This window comes from Arachis ipaensis, chromosome B9 (genome assembly GCF_059453495.1).
Source record: "Arachis ipaensis isolate K30076 ecotype BB chromosome B9, ASM5945349v1, whole genome shotgun sequence".
Taxonomy (NCBI): Eukaryota; Viridiplantae; Streptophyta; class Magnoliopsida; order Fabales; family Fabaceae; genus Arachis; species Arachis ipaensis.
Genome location: NC_142444.1, coordinates 130,029,448 through 130,043,353, shown reverse-complemented (window position 1 = coordinate 130,043,353; position 13,906 = coordinate 130,029,448). Strand labels below are relative to the sequence as shown.

Genomic DNA, 13,906 nt, shown 5'->3' with positions numbered 1-13,906 from the left:
AGAAATAAGTTAGGTTATTCTCCCCTGAAGTCTTGAGACTCCGCTAAGGAATCTTATGACCAAAATCCTGATTTAGAAATGAATGATTTTGAATCTTTTGAAAGATGATTTTGAATTTGGCATGGTTTTGAGATTGTTTGGAAGTGTTGGAAAGATGTGGAAAGTGGCTCCGTTTTGAAAAGTCATTCTTGGCAAGATGTGAATTGAATACGGTTGTTATTTAAAAGTAAATGGGCCAAGAATGATTTTGAAGTAAGATATTGAGCCTGATTAATGTGTTGAAAATGCCTCTGAAAAACCATTGGACTATTGATATTGAGATTATGAGACGCTATGCACCCGGCAGGGGCTATGGTTGGATCCCGTTTGTCGAGGTAGCGGCGGCGGCGTAAGGGCGGTGGTTCGTCCCGCTTGCGCTTAGATGTGAGGTCGGTGGCAATAGATCCCGCTCGCATCCCTTCGGATCATCAGAGCGTACAGGCACAAAATCCTGGATAGTGATCCGAGCACTATATCTCGGGGGTTCCCACACCATGATTCCGAAGGGCAACATCTCCATGGAGATGTGTCAGGTTGGCAATTGAACCGACAATGTGATATCACAGCCAGTAGGGCAGACATTCATCATTTGCATCTATGTGACATTGTTTGGATGTGCATATTGTAATTGGTTTGCCTATGTGAATACTTATGTTAATTGCTAACTGCTATATTTGTTGTAATTGCTATTGATTGTGTTTGAACTACATTATTTGTGATTGTGTTTGATTGGTTGGTTTGTGATGAATTGGTTGATGATTGAGTTGTTTGGGCCAGGGGCCGTGTTGGATTGGATGGGCTTGAGGCCGTGATTGGTATATTGAGTTCTAGTTCTGTATAAAGTATCTGACCGGTTCAGCATAGACTTAATGAACCTATGTTTGTAATGGGATGATCATTTATACCACGTAGGTAACTGCTTTCATGGTTGCGGTCTAGAAAAGTATAAAAAATCAAACTCTTACAGTATAGACTTAATTGAACCTATGTTTGGGACATGTTGGTCATTCATACTGTCTAGGAAAAACTTTTCAGATTTTTGCAAGAAAGGAAAAAGGTTTTGTTTTAAAATATTCGAGAAATTTATCAAGTCTTCAGAGGGATTTTCTGGATTTCGAGTGTGTTCTCAAGGTTTTTGGAAGGACTCATAAGACGAGCAATGATCACTGTATTCTAAAAATAGTTTTATTTTACGTATCTTGTTATAGCAATTTCTGTAATCCTATAGTGAGAACAAGCGAGGACGATGTTTTCACTCCCCTACAGGTTATTCCCTTTCAGGATATGGACGACGGAGCTTCATAAGAGTTATGTTTATTTTCTGTTTATTCGGTATTGTTGTATTATCTTAGCTATTATTTTCCCTCGCCTTTATCTTTATTAAGTTTGTAAGAGGGATAGGAAATTGTGATATGTATGTTTGTAAGCTAGTGTTATATATATATATATATCCTAATGTATTGTATCTAGTTTGTATGTTTATGTATGTTTATATTTTCGACGAAAAAGTGTTTATGAAAGGTTATGCGGTTCTAAGTTTTAAACAGGCTCATATTTTAGTATTAAATATTAGAAGAGTCATCGTAATACTCGAGCTATCAGAGTGGCGCAACCGGAAGCGTGACAGTTTGATAGTTAGGGTGTTACAACTATCTTAAGGGATTTCTAACTATCAGTTCACCGCTGTCCCAGAGCCTTTGCCAGACTAACCGCCATAAGATCCCATTGCCACCACCTTCCGAACCTCCTCAATCCCAGTAGAAAACACAAATAATAACAATGCAAGTAAAGCACAAGTATATCATATATATCAAGGAATTCAAGAAGCAAATAATCATGTTATACAATTAGACAAGCAATTCAAGTCGGCAAAGCAAGCAAAAAGATAGAAGATGCACATAATGAATGTCTGTCCTATTTGGCTGTGATATCACATTGTTAGTTCAACTGCCAACCTGACACATCTCCATGGAGATGTCGCCCTTCGGTCTCAGAATGGGAACCCCCGAGATATCGTACCTGGAACACAGTCCAGGATATAGTGCCTGTACACTCTAGTGATTCCGAAGGGATGCGAGCGGGATACTCTTGCCACGGACCTCATATCTCAACGTAAGCGGGATAAACCAACCGTCTTTATGCCGCTGCCACGACCTCGACAAGCGGGATTAACCAACTGTCCTTGCCAGGCGCATAGCGTCTCAACATTCTCAATATAAAATAGTATTACATTCATTTTCAAAAGTAATTTTTAGTACACAGTCCACCCTGAGTCCTAGACTCGTCTCAAAGCATCATCATCTCCACAACTCCACAATTTCATCATATCAGTCATCTTTACAGTACCCTACCACGTCACTAAACTAATCCACCCTCAGTACTCAAGAATCCTAAGTCTCCGTCTTCTAAGTTCATGTAAATTTCACCTAATTAAGTCACTAATTCTCCTCTATTAGTTCTTAGGCCTAAATACAAGATATTACTCTTAAACTACAATTTAAGGAAGTTTGGAAAGTTGGAGAACCTTTGAAAACAGAGAAAAATCATGTTTCAGAAAAACATGGGTCTCGCGTATGCAAGCCCATGCTTCGCGTACACATGCTATAAAAAAAAGGTGGTCGCGTACGCAATTCCCTGCTCGTGTACGCGAGATATCTAACCCAAGTGGGTTGCTCGCGTTGCGTGTTATAGTTTGCGTACGCAAGGGTTGATTTTTGAATAGCTCGCGTATGCGAGGTGCCCAACCCGAATGGTTTGCTCGCGTCACGTGCACTGTGTCGCGTACGCAAGAGTTGAAAGTCTGCTGGCTCACGTACGCATGCAGTGGCTCGCATAAGTGAGATGCCTAACCTGAATGGGTTGGTCGCGTCGCGTGCATCTTGTCGCTTACGCAACTCTCACCAGACTCAGAAAAATTTCAAAGTTTCAGAATTCAGTTTTTGGCACCAAACTTTAAACAGTCATAATTTCCTCTACAAAAATCCATTTTGATCAAACTTTATATCAATGTAAAGATCTTTAAAAAAAAATTTTATTTAAGATAAATTTCAACAATTTTCAAAAACTGAGGCTCAAGTTATGATCCGTCAAAGTTCACCAAAAACTGATTTTTACCAAAAGTTACTAAGGTTCTCTACTTCCCAAATTCACAACCAAAACCAAATATCCTACAACCAAAATAGTTTTAATGAACCTAAATAATGTCTATCCACCTTCCAATTCATTCCACAACCTATTGACATGCAATTTCACTAATTTTATCCAAAAATTCTCACTTACCTTCCTCAAATTCTCAATGATTACACTAAAACATCACTCCTCCATTTCCAATATTTATCAATATCAATAATTCTTGTAATTCATTATCAACAGGCAAATTCATCATTTTCATTCTCCATTTCAATAATCAACAACAACATCCAAGTTCAATATCATAATTCATCAAAATCAATTACACCATCATACATTATCAAATTCAACAATTTTTCAACAATCAATTCAATCCTATCCTAAAGTTCACTAGCCTAAGTGTCCAGAAATATTATATATTACATAGAAAAAACTAAAATTATACCTTGGTCGAATCCTAATATGTGCTATACCCAAATTTGTGTCCACACCAAGCTTCCAATCACCAACAATCAATCCAAAGCTCCAATAATTCACAATTCTAGCTAGACATACATAATATATTACCAATCAATACCTAGGGTTCATCAAAATCATAAATTTACAAGGTAAAGAGTTTTTTTACCTTCTTCGATGGTATTTGGGGTACAAACCACCAATAGCCCAACCTTAAGGGCCTAATCAATCAAAACATAAAATTTCACTCAAAACTAACACTCACATTTTCAAATTTCTTAGGGAAGTAGGAAGGAGAGAAAATTTCAAGTTTTTACCTACGCAAGTTAAATAGAACTAACGGACTTGGCGAGAGCTTCGCGTAGCCACTGACGGCACACGAATAGGAGTACCGTAGCTTGCGTTATGGCCACCGGAAGTGGAGGATGAATAGTGCTTTCTCTTCTCCGTCTCTTCTCACTTGCAGCTGCTGTTGGGTTTATGTTATGAGGTGGGAAGTGGCTGAAATGAGTTCTTTAAGTATATTTATATGTTGGGTTTGGGTCCAACTTGGGCCTGGTCCAACTCGTTAGCGTTTTTGCCCTGTTTGACCCGATTTCGGGCCAAACCTTTAAAATTAGTGCTCGGTTTTCAATTCTAATTGTTTTCCTAAAATTTTCTATTGTTTTTATCATTCTCACACAGTACCGGACAGATTTAAGTCGGTACTACTGGTTAATTTACCGGTTCGCGTTTTTATTAGGTTTTTTGCCGAAAATTATATTTTTCAACCTAGAAAAATCTACTGAGTCCGAATATCCTATTTAAATTTAATAATTTACATTCTAAATTTTTGGATCCTATTTTGGACAATTTAATTATTTAATTAAATGGTTAAATTAGTTGTGGTTCTTACATACCTACCTCGAACCGTGCATTCTACTGAATGTTTTTGCCATATAGAGTTCCTTACCAAAAACTCGGAGGATGCTGACTTGCACTAGAAATATTGAATAGGTTCATGGGCTTCATCGAAAGACAGCGAGGGTATTCAAGATTTGTTAAGTGGTCCTCAAACACGCATTAATTAGTCTTTCTTGCTTACCATGATTTATAGCGAACCAGAGTGAAATTTTTGGCGCTATATTTTTTACAAACGTTACAAAATGGCACTTGTGACCAATAAAAAGGTGCCTTTAACTACACTAGTAATTTGTTTTGTCTTTTTTCGTAGGCTTGCATCATAAAAAAATGCATTCCAATTGCAATATCTATCATAGTGTATTTCAGATATTACTTTTGTCGCCTTTTGTAGTTAATTTCAATATAAATTTTATTTGACCTTTTGTCCTAAACCCTAACTCTAAGCCCTCCATCTCAACACTTTCCCCTATCTAAAATTTAAAAAATTAACATCTCATTCCTTAATAATTATAAAATTATTGAAGAGTATCTTAGGAAAAAATAATTTAACAATTAAAAATATTTTTTAATAATATTTTAAAAAAAATACAATTTAATCAATAAAAGGATAATTTGTTAAAGGGTATTTTGGTAAACAAAATGATATCACAAAAAATATAATTTTTGCTATAGAGTATTTTTGTAAAAAAAATTATTTATTCTTTAAAAATGGATAAAATTAATGGTATGTAACACAAAAAAATTTTAACGGATTAAAGAGGAGGTTTTTTAAAATTTATAAGGGAAGGGAATGTACATTTTTTACAAATAAAGGAGAAGAGAGTATCATTTTAATATCTCTTAAGAAAAAAAAATGAAATTTTCTCTAAAATTTATAATAATTATTGAATGTTTAAATATCTTTATCTAAAACTCAAAAGACTTATAACGAATAAAACAATAGTAAATTAAATATATAAGTAAAACAGAATTAAAAAAATTTCACGACTAAATAGCCTGAAAGCTTTAGTATTCCGATGCATAGAAAATAATTTCCAGACAAAAACAAGCTTTTCATGTTTTTGTTTATTTATTTCTTACTTGAGAACAATTTGGTGTACAAATTATAACACATCATAAGTATATCTTCCATCTTGTAAATCCCTAAACCAAACATGATAGTAGTTTAATGTCTTTTATTAGATATGATTTATAAAATTCTATTTTAAAAAAATCAACTAACCAATTGGAAAGAGAACACAATATAAAATTTTACAATTAATTTTTTTTAAATAATTATAAAACTAAACCCACAACCCTAAACCTTAAATCCTAAACACTACACCTTACCCCTAAACTATAAAACCTGCAAGGTACATCTTAAACCTTAAACCTTAAAGTGTAAACACCAATAAAGATTCAACCCTAATTAAACCCTAAACCCTTAAATCTTATTCCTGCACACCTAAACCCCAACACGAACGTTAATTCATCTGAACTTTTAACTAAACACCTAAACCTTAAACAGTAAACCATTCCTCAAACAATGAACTACTAATATAACATAACCATGAAAGAAACGATGTCAAAATTATAACCATGATTAAATTTTTCTTAAACAGTCAACAATACAAATAAATAGATGTAACATCATCAAGCAACGAAATTAAATTAACAATTACGTACTGCCTAAGCAGTACCGAGTTTAAAACGGTCACTACAGACGGATAACCCACAAGAAAAAAAATTAAAACAAACCATAAGAAATTTAACTTCAGCAATGGCGGTACATGGCTTCGTAAGAGGATAGCCGCTCCTTCAGTGCAGCATTCTCCTTCTCTAGTTTAGCAAAACAGACAACCTCGAGACCTGCTGCAACTCCAGGACCTATTCCCTATAACGAAGCGCCACCTGGTACTTGAAGTCAAATATCTTCTTCCTTGTCTCTGCCAAAAGCGCCTCCAGAGATATAAAAGCGGCATCTTGCCTGGCCAAGCGTTCGTCGGTTGAGTACCTCCCGGATATAAAAAAATTAAATCCATCAGGAGTGCTTTTCACATGCACCAGATGGCCGTAGTAGCACTCTCTTTGGACATAGACGCAATCACGAGGCAAAAACACTGGAGGTCCTACCTGAAGCAGAGCACAAGCCTTAAACAGCATATGCTCCAAATCTTCAATCATGACAAACTCATTATGATCCACCATGGGGACAACATCTAAACGTTCACAAGCGAAAAAAAAAAAGGATCATCCACACCACACCACAAGCATGAAGGCAAAAAAAAAACATAATTTACGACGACGTACCTAACTCACCGGGAAGGACGTCTGGCGCATTTCTTCCAGAACCACTGCTACCATCACCAACGTCGGGAGTCGACACTGTTGTAACTATATAACTCAGATTTCTTTCGTGCAGGATGTATTCACTTTGATTCTTTTTTTTTTCAGAGTTCAGCCTATTTATTTCACCCAACAAACTTATATCTAAACGACATGCCTTCTCACCTTCTCGAATCCAGTGCACACTGGATAGTCACGTTCCTTTAGCTAGGCTCATTGGACAATCACATTGCTAAACTACAAAACCTCATTTCAACCACATCATTTACTCTTAACCCTAAACCAGACTTTCACACATACCATAAACCCTAAATACTAACCCACCACCCCGAACCCTAAACCATTAACCCTAGCTCGCTACACTCTAATTTCATAAAACTCCTAAACTCTGATTTCCTCTAACTCCTAAACCCTAAAGCCTAAACCCTAATACCAAACCATTATCAACGACTCTAAATCCTCAACCCTAAAACATCACATTACCTTACATAACCCCTAAACCACAAACCCTCATATCATCCACATCTTTTTACCTTAATCCTAAACCCTAATTTCATACGTACCATAAACTCTAAATACTAACCCACCACCTTGAACCCTAACCAATTACCGTAAAATGTTACACCCTAATTTCATACAACTTCTAAACCCTAAACCCTAAAAACCTATAACATTATATAAACCCTAAACCCTAAATCCTAAACTCCAAAATCTAAACCCTAATTCCTCAACCCTAAACCCTAAATTCTAGCCCTACACCTTTTCATGTCACACAAACCCTAACCCTAGAACCCAAATCCTAAACCGTCATGTCACATAAAGCCTAATATAAAAAAACCCTCAAAGCTTCATTCCAACTTAATAAATACAACCCACCCGTACAAGTTGCTTCCACATAACCCACTTTCACCTAACCTACTATCATTGTCAACCTTACATTCAAATACTTTTGAACAGTTGGAAAATTAACACAAAACAAATTTCTTATTCAAATCACAAGACCCATCGTCTTTGGCATAAAAACCTCCACTTACAACCTCTTATCTTGCCAAAACACAACACAGCTTTCATTTGAAATTTGACAATGGCTAGGGCCAACAAGAAATACTATGTTGTTTTTCGTGGGAGGGTCTTTGATATTTATACTACCTGGCTAGCTTGGCATAACCAAATTAACGCATTCAGCAGAAACCTCCATAAGTCTTACGACACGTTCGAGGAAGCTTCTTTGGCTTGGGAATAATTTTTCGGTGCTGGACGATTACCTCATTAGAATCAGCTCATCGACAATGGTCTTCTATTGTATCAAAATCAACCACCAACCATTCAACAGAACCCACCGCTGGTTGCTGACCGAATATTCTCCTTGGAGAAAGACATATAGGGTGATCGTCCGAATGAACCTGCGGACAACCACCCAAGTTTCCTTCAAACCAACCGACCTAACCAAATGCGGTGGCAACAAATTCTGTACCCGTGTATTATAATTTTCATTACCATTTTGGTCCTTTACTTAGCTTTGGTTAGGAAGTAGCCTATTAAGCTTAAACCACCTACCACAATGTCTTACCTGCATTGAAGTAGGCTTAGTAGGCTTACTTTTTCATGTCTTCGTATGTTAAGTTTTTAATCATATCTTGTATTAACTTACATAATCTTCAATTTATGCATAATATCAGATACTTATTCCAGCTTAATTGTCATAATCTCAGTATTATATAATTATTTAAAGGTAATTTTAGTTCTTTCAGCCGTTAATCCATTTATCTACATCATAAACGGTAGGGGTGGGGTGGAAGTGGTCCTGATCCTCTATTTATGACACCTGGCCACTTAGAGAACATGCATTGCAAAAGCAACCCAAGGACAAATTTCATTTGTACGCTCTGTAACCACAGGTCCAGTCCAATCGAAGGAAGAAGATAAAACATTTAAATTCTCTACTAATGACAAAATATACAGGGAAAAATAAATTGGTTTCGACAGCAACGGCACTTCATTTAATTATAAACTACGCTCATTAATCATGCTAACGCAATTCAAAAATTCTCTACTAAATCATGCCATTCAACAACAAAATAAAGGCATTACAGAGTTCTTTGCGCGTTAATCACCAACGTAAAAGACAAACATGCACAATGCCTACTCGACATAACTTAACAATTAAAACAAAACTAACAACACATAAACAACACACAGATCACACTTTTTCTCCTTGGCGTCTTACAAGTAATTCGTAATTGGCATCCAACTTCTCGTAATATTCTTCCAGTTGACTTACCTTGGCCCGAAGCGCATTATTTGAGTCGCTAAGAAGCTTCGTCTTTGTGTAGTTATAATCCCGAATCTCTTTTCCAGTTACATCAAGCACGACGCATAGCATCTCATAAGCAGCATCTTCTCTTGCAGCTTTTTCCACTATCAAAACAACCAGTTGCGTGCAGTTCTATCTCAAATGGATGCCCATGAATAACAATCATGAAGCCAAAAAATGGCCCTTGGTGTCTGACAAATCGTTCCACTTTGAAGAAACAGGAGCAAGGAATCTCTGCATCCAGGCAAACTTTCAGCAACCACTCCTCCATGCTGCTCACAATTGCAAACTCTGCATTAAGCTCCTCGGCCAGAATTACAGGAAGCCCTTTTGCATATTCATGGCACAAAAAATCCCAAAATAAATTAATTTTCAATCCTAAAAAGAATAATAATAAAACATAAATGTCCAGAATAAACAACACTTACAAATCTTCAAATTGAATAAAATCACATTCAATTACTACATTGAATAATTTCATAAATACACTTCTTAATAAAAAATTAAAATAATTGCACGAAACTTACACGATACGATTGGCTGACAATGATTGCCTCCATCGGAGGTAGCCGCTTTCTTCCCGCCGACTCCATCGCAGCTGACTCCGCCAGTTTCACCACTACCACCTTTCTCAGAACAAATGGATGACATCCTCGCTTCGAAGCACAAACATGCATGTTCAAAGCTATTGAATTCGTGAAACTCAGGAAAGGTAAAATCTACAACTTGCTGGTTCGCCTCCTCCCAACTCGTGTGTACACCGGACTTATGATCTTTGTAATAGCAAAGAATAAGAATCGTTGCATATTCTCCTCCATTTCTCTTATCTTTCAGACTGAACTCTTACAATATGAACTGAATGCGTCTATATATAACATTTTAACTCCATTCGAAATTTGGTGCATGCTTTTTAAGGGTTTCAACATATTCTCTTAAGTTTGGGTTCTTGCAAGTCATTTTCGTTTTTGAAAATTTTTTCCCATTCACCTTTGTAATTTAATGTTTTTTGGATTAAAAAAATAAGCCCACAAAATTTACCACAGTATACATCACAAAAAAAAAATCCAAAACAAAAATGACAGTCCACTCAAAATCGGGTTTCAGCCCCTATCCATGATTTTTTAATATTTACAAACCATACCCCATTGGGGGCTAAAATAAAATTTCACCCATATACCACTCCCACCATTCACTGGTCCCTATAAACCTTGACAAATACCACCTCGTTGCTCATCTTCAACACGTGGCACTCTATGAAATGGGACAGCACTGCAGAAAGGACGAAGAGCATCCTTTTCCTCATATTCCCTGGTGCAAGCTATACTTCACCTTAGTTTCTAATATAGGGAAATTGTGTGTTGAGATATTAGCTTTTTTTTTAAACAAAAAGCTCAACACAGTAAGGTGGAGCATTTAGAAGGTCCAGAATTACAATACAAACACTAAAAAAGAAACCGTAGTTATCTCTGGTATTGCCGTCAACAACTAGACGGAACAAAGTCAACCCACTCTTTATAGCTCCTAATCGACTTGGTAATAACATCCGCAATGCCTGTTTTTTGATTCCTGAAAATCCTAGCATTCCTTTCCAACCACGTATTCCAAATGATAGCAAAAAAGTCAATCAGCCACCTGTTACGTTCGTCTTTTCTTACAGGAGCTCCTGTCCAACTCTCAAAGTGATGCTTAATGGTTCCTGGAATAGACCAAAGTTTATTATAGGCGTATAACCAAGCACACTACACTTGCCATGTGAACTCACAGCCAATAAATAAGTGAAAATCATTCTCAGTTTCTTTTTTACATAAAACACAAATCATATCCCTGTGATTAATAATGCCTAATCTAATCAATCTTTCCTTAGTATTGACTCTACCAACTAACACAAACCAGGTGAATAGCTCAACTCTTGGTGGTACTAGTCATCTCCATATATATCTAGTGAAAGTATAACTCGTAATGTCCTCCGGGAGAGTCTCAGCCTGCAAAACCTACACAAATGAGCTAGTAAAATAAACTCCTGATCTATCAAATTTCCATACTATTCTGTCCTCCCTTTCACTTGTTAACCTGATAGATTATAGAACTCCATGAAGTTGGTTAACTAATTCTAACTCCCATTGGAATAGTATCCTTCTCCAATGAAAGTTCCATATCCACTCCAGCCCATCCCAGAACCCACAGTCCCCTATTACAGATCCGACTTGGTTTGAAACTGAGAAAAGCCTTGGGAATACATCCTGCAACACACCACATGGTAGCCAATTATCTTCCCAGAAACGAATTCTTCTACCATCTCCTAGCTCTAATGATAACCCTCTGACCATCTTATCTCTCGCTTGCTGTTCTCTTATCTGCAACTGACAAATGTCCCTCCACGGACCCTTTGTTTTAGGAACCGGCTGACAAGAAAGAAGGACATTTGGATTCAAGTCATTGCAGGAGCACACAATTTTCTTCCATAATGGGCAATCCTCCTTTGAAAACTGCCACCACCACTTGAATAATAATGCTGTATTCCAAAGCACTGCATCGCCCATGCCCAAACCCTCGAAGCGTTTTGGAGCTTGCACAATATCCCACCTCACCAAAGGTACCCCATCCTTTTCGTCCTCATTACTCCACAAGAACCTCCTCTGCAAAGATATCAACTTATCTGCTACTGCTCTGGGCATCTTATATAAGCTAAGATAGTAAACCAGTAGACTATTAAGCACAGATTTGATGAGTACCAGCTTACCAGCTTTATTAATCGTTTTGGCTTTCCACAGATTGAGTTTCTCTTCTACTTTGTCTATAATAGATTTTCATGTCTTGATCAATTTCGGATTCGCTCCCAAAGAAATACCAAGATATTTGACTGGCATTGTTGCTTCCTTCCACCCCAACAAGCTACACATCCTTTGTGACCACTCTCGCTCGCAATTAACCGGAATCAAGCTAGATTTATCAAGTTAATACTCAAGCCAGACATCATCTCAAAACACCATAGAAGTCGCTTATAATTGCAAATAGTCTCCTCCTCTGGGGGGCAAAAAAGTATTGTGTCGTCCGCAAATTGCAAGTGAGACAACTCAATATTGTCTTTTTCAATCAACAAAGGAGAGATCATTCCATGTCTTACAGTCTCTCCTACCATCCTATGAAGGACCTCAACAACAAGAACAAAAAGAAACGGAGAAAGAGGATCCCCTTGTCGTAAGCCCCGTTCCATCTTAAAAGATTTAGAAGGCGAGCCATTTATCAAAAGCGACATAGACGCCATGCACACAAATTCCTTGATCCACCCTCGCCATCTTTGCCCAAAGCCCATTTTCTGAAGTACAATATCCACAAACTTCCACTTGACTCTATCGTAAGCTTTTTGAAAGTCCAGTTTGATTATTGTCGATTTCTTCTTTCTTTGCTTTAACCATTGCACAGTTTCACACGCAATCAAAGTCCCATCATGGATCTTCCTCCCCTGCACAAACGCACTTTGAGTCTCCCCTACTAAGTCCGGCATTACCATTCTCATTCTCCGCACCAACACCTTCGAAATGACCTTATACACACACCCTACCATGCTAATCGGCCGAAGATCTTTAATATTCCTTGCTCCCACAAACTTCAGAGCCAGAGCCACTCATGTAACATTAGAATCTCTTGGTAGCTCAGCTGACTGAAAGAAATCCATGACAGCTGCAGTAAATTCAGGACCAATTTCTTCCCAACACTTCTTTATGAAGTTCATATTGTAGCCATCACAGCCAGGGGCCTTAGACAACTCGCAATCCCAAACTGCTTCCTTTATTTCATCAGCTGAAGGCATCATCTCCAAGTCTGTAGCCTCCTCTTCATGTATCTTGTTAACTAGGTCATCCCGAAAACCTACTAAAGGTGATGCTTCCTGACGATACAAGTTCTTGTAAAAATCTCTTATTGCACTTTTAATCCTGGCTTGATTCCTCACTAATCTGCCACTTATCACCAACGCATCAATCCGATTACTTCTTCTTCTTACTGAGGCTAAATTATGAAAATATCTAGTGTTCCTATCCATGTACTTAGCATGTCGAGACCTTGACATCTGCTTCCAATGGATTTCCTTCCTGACATACCAACACTTACAGAAGCTAACTAGAGCTCTCCTTCTTTCCTCCATAGTCACATCATAAATTCCATCACTAGCCAAATCATCCAACTTTCTGATTTTATCCTCCAATTGCTGTACCTTCAAATCAATATCACCAAACTTCTCCTTGTCCCATCTACTCAAAGGTATCGTCAAAGCCTTCAACTTTTCAATAAATTGAACCTCTCCTAGACCCCTCCATTCTTCCTTCACCATTCTGAGAAACCCGTCATGTGTGAACCAAGAATCCAGACTTCGAAATGGCCTTGGCCCCCTCTTAATCTACTGTCCTCCACTATCAAAGGACAATGATCAGATAAACCTCTTGACCCACCTTTAAGCCGTATCTCAGGAATCTGTTCAAGCCATTCCAGGCTAATGAATACTCTATCAATGCGACTGCAAGATTGGCCTCTGAACCATGTAAATTTGTGATTATTCAGTTCTAAATCCACTAACTCCATATCCCGTATCCAGTTTCTAAAATCTTTCGCTGATGCTGTTAAAGCATTAGCTCCTTTCCTTTCTTCTACTCTCACAACCTCATTAAAATCACCCATATAACAAATTGGGACCTGGCATACTCCAGCAATAAAACTCAACTCCTCCACACAATTAGTTTTTCT

The 13,906-nt window shown here is 37.5% G+C and overlaps 1 protein-coding gene across 1 annotated transcript; it reads right to left on the bottom strand.

The window, feature by feature from the left end:
- Positions 1–12,791: 12,791 nt before the first annotated feature.
- LOC148546306 (uncharacterized) lies at positions 12,792–13,840 on the bottom strand. Its single transcript, XM_088499183.1, has 2 exons — positions 13,535–13,840; positions 12,792–13,487 (listed from the first exon to the last, which is right to left on the bottom strand). Exons 1-2 carry the CDS (start codon positions 13,838–13,840, stop codon positions 12,792–12,794), a joined length of 1,002 nt encoding a protein of 333 aa, XP_088355309.1.
- Positions 13,841–13,906: the final 66 nt, after the last annotated feature.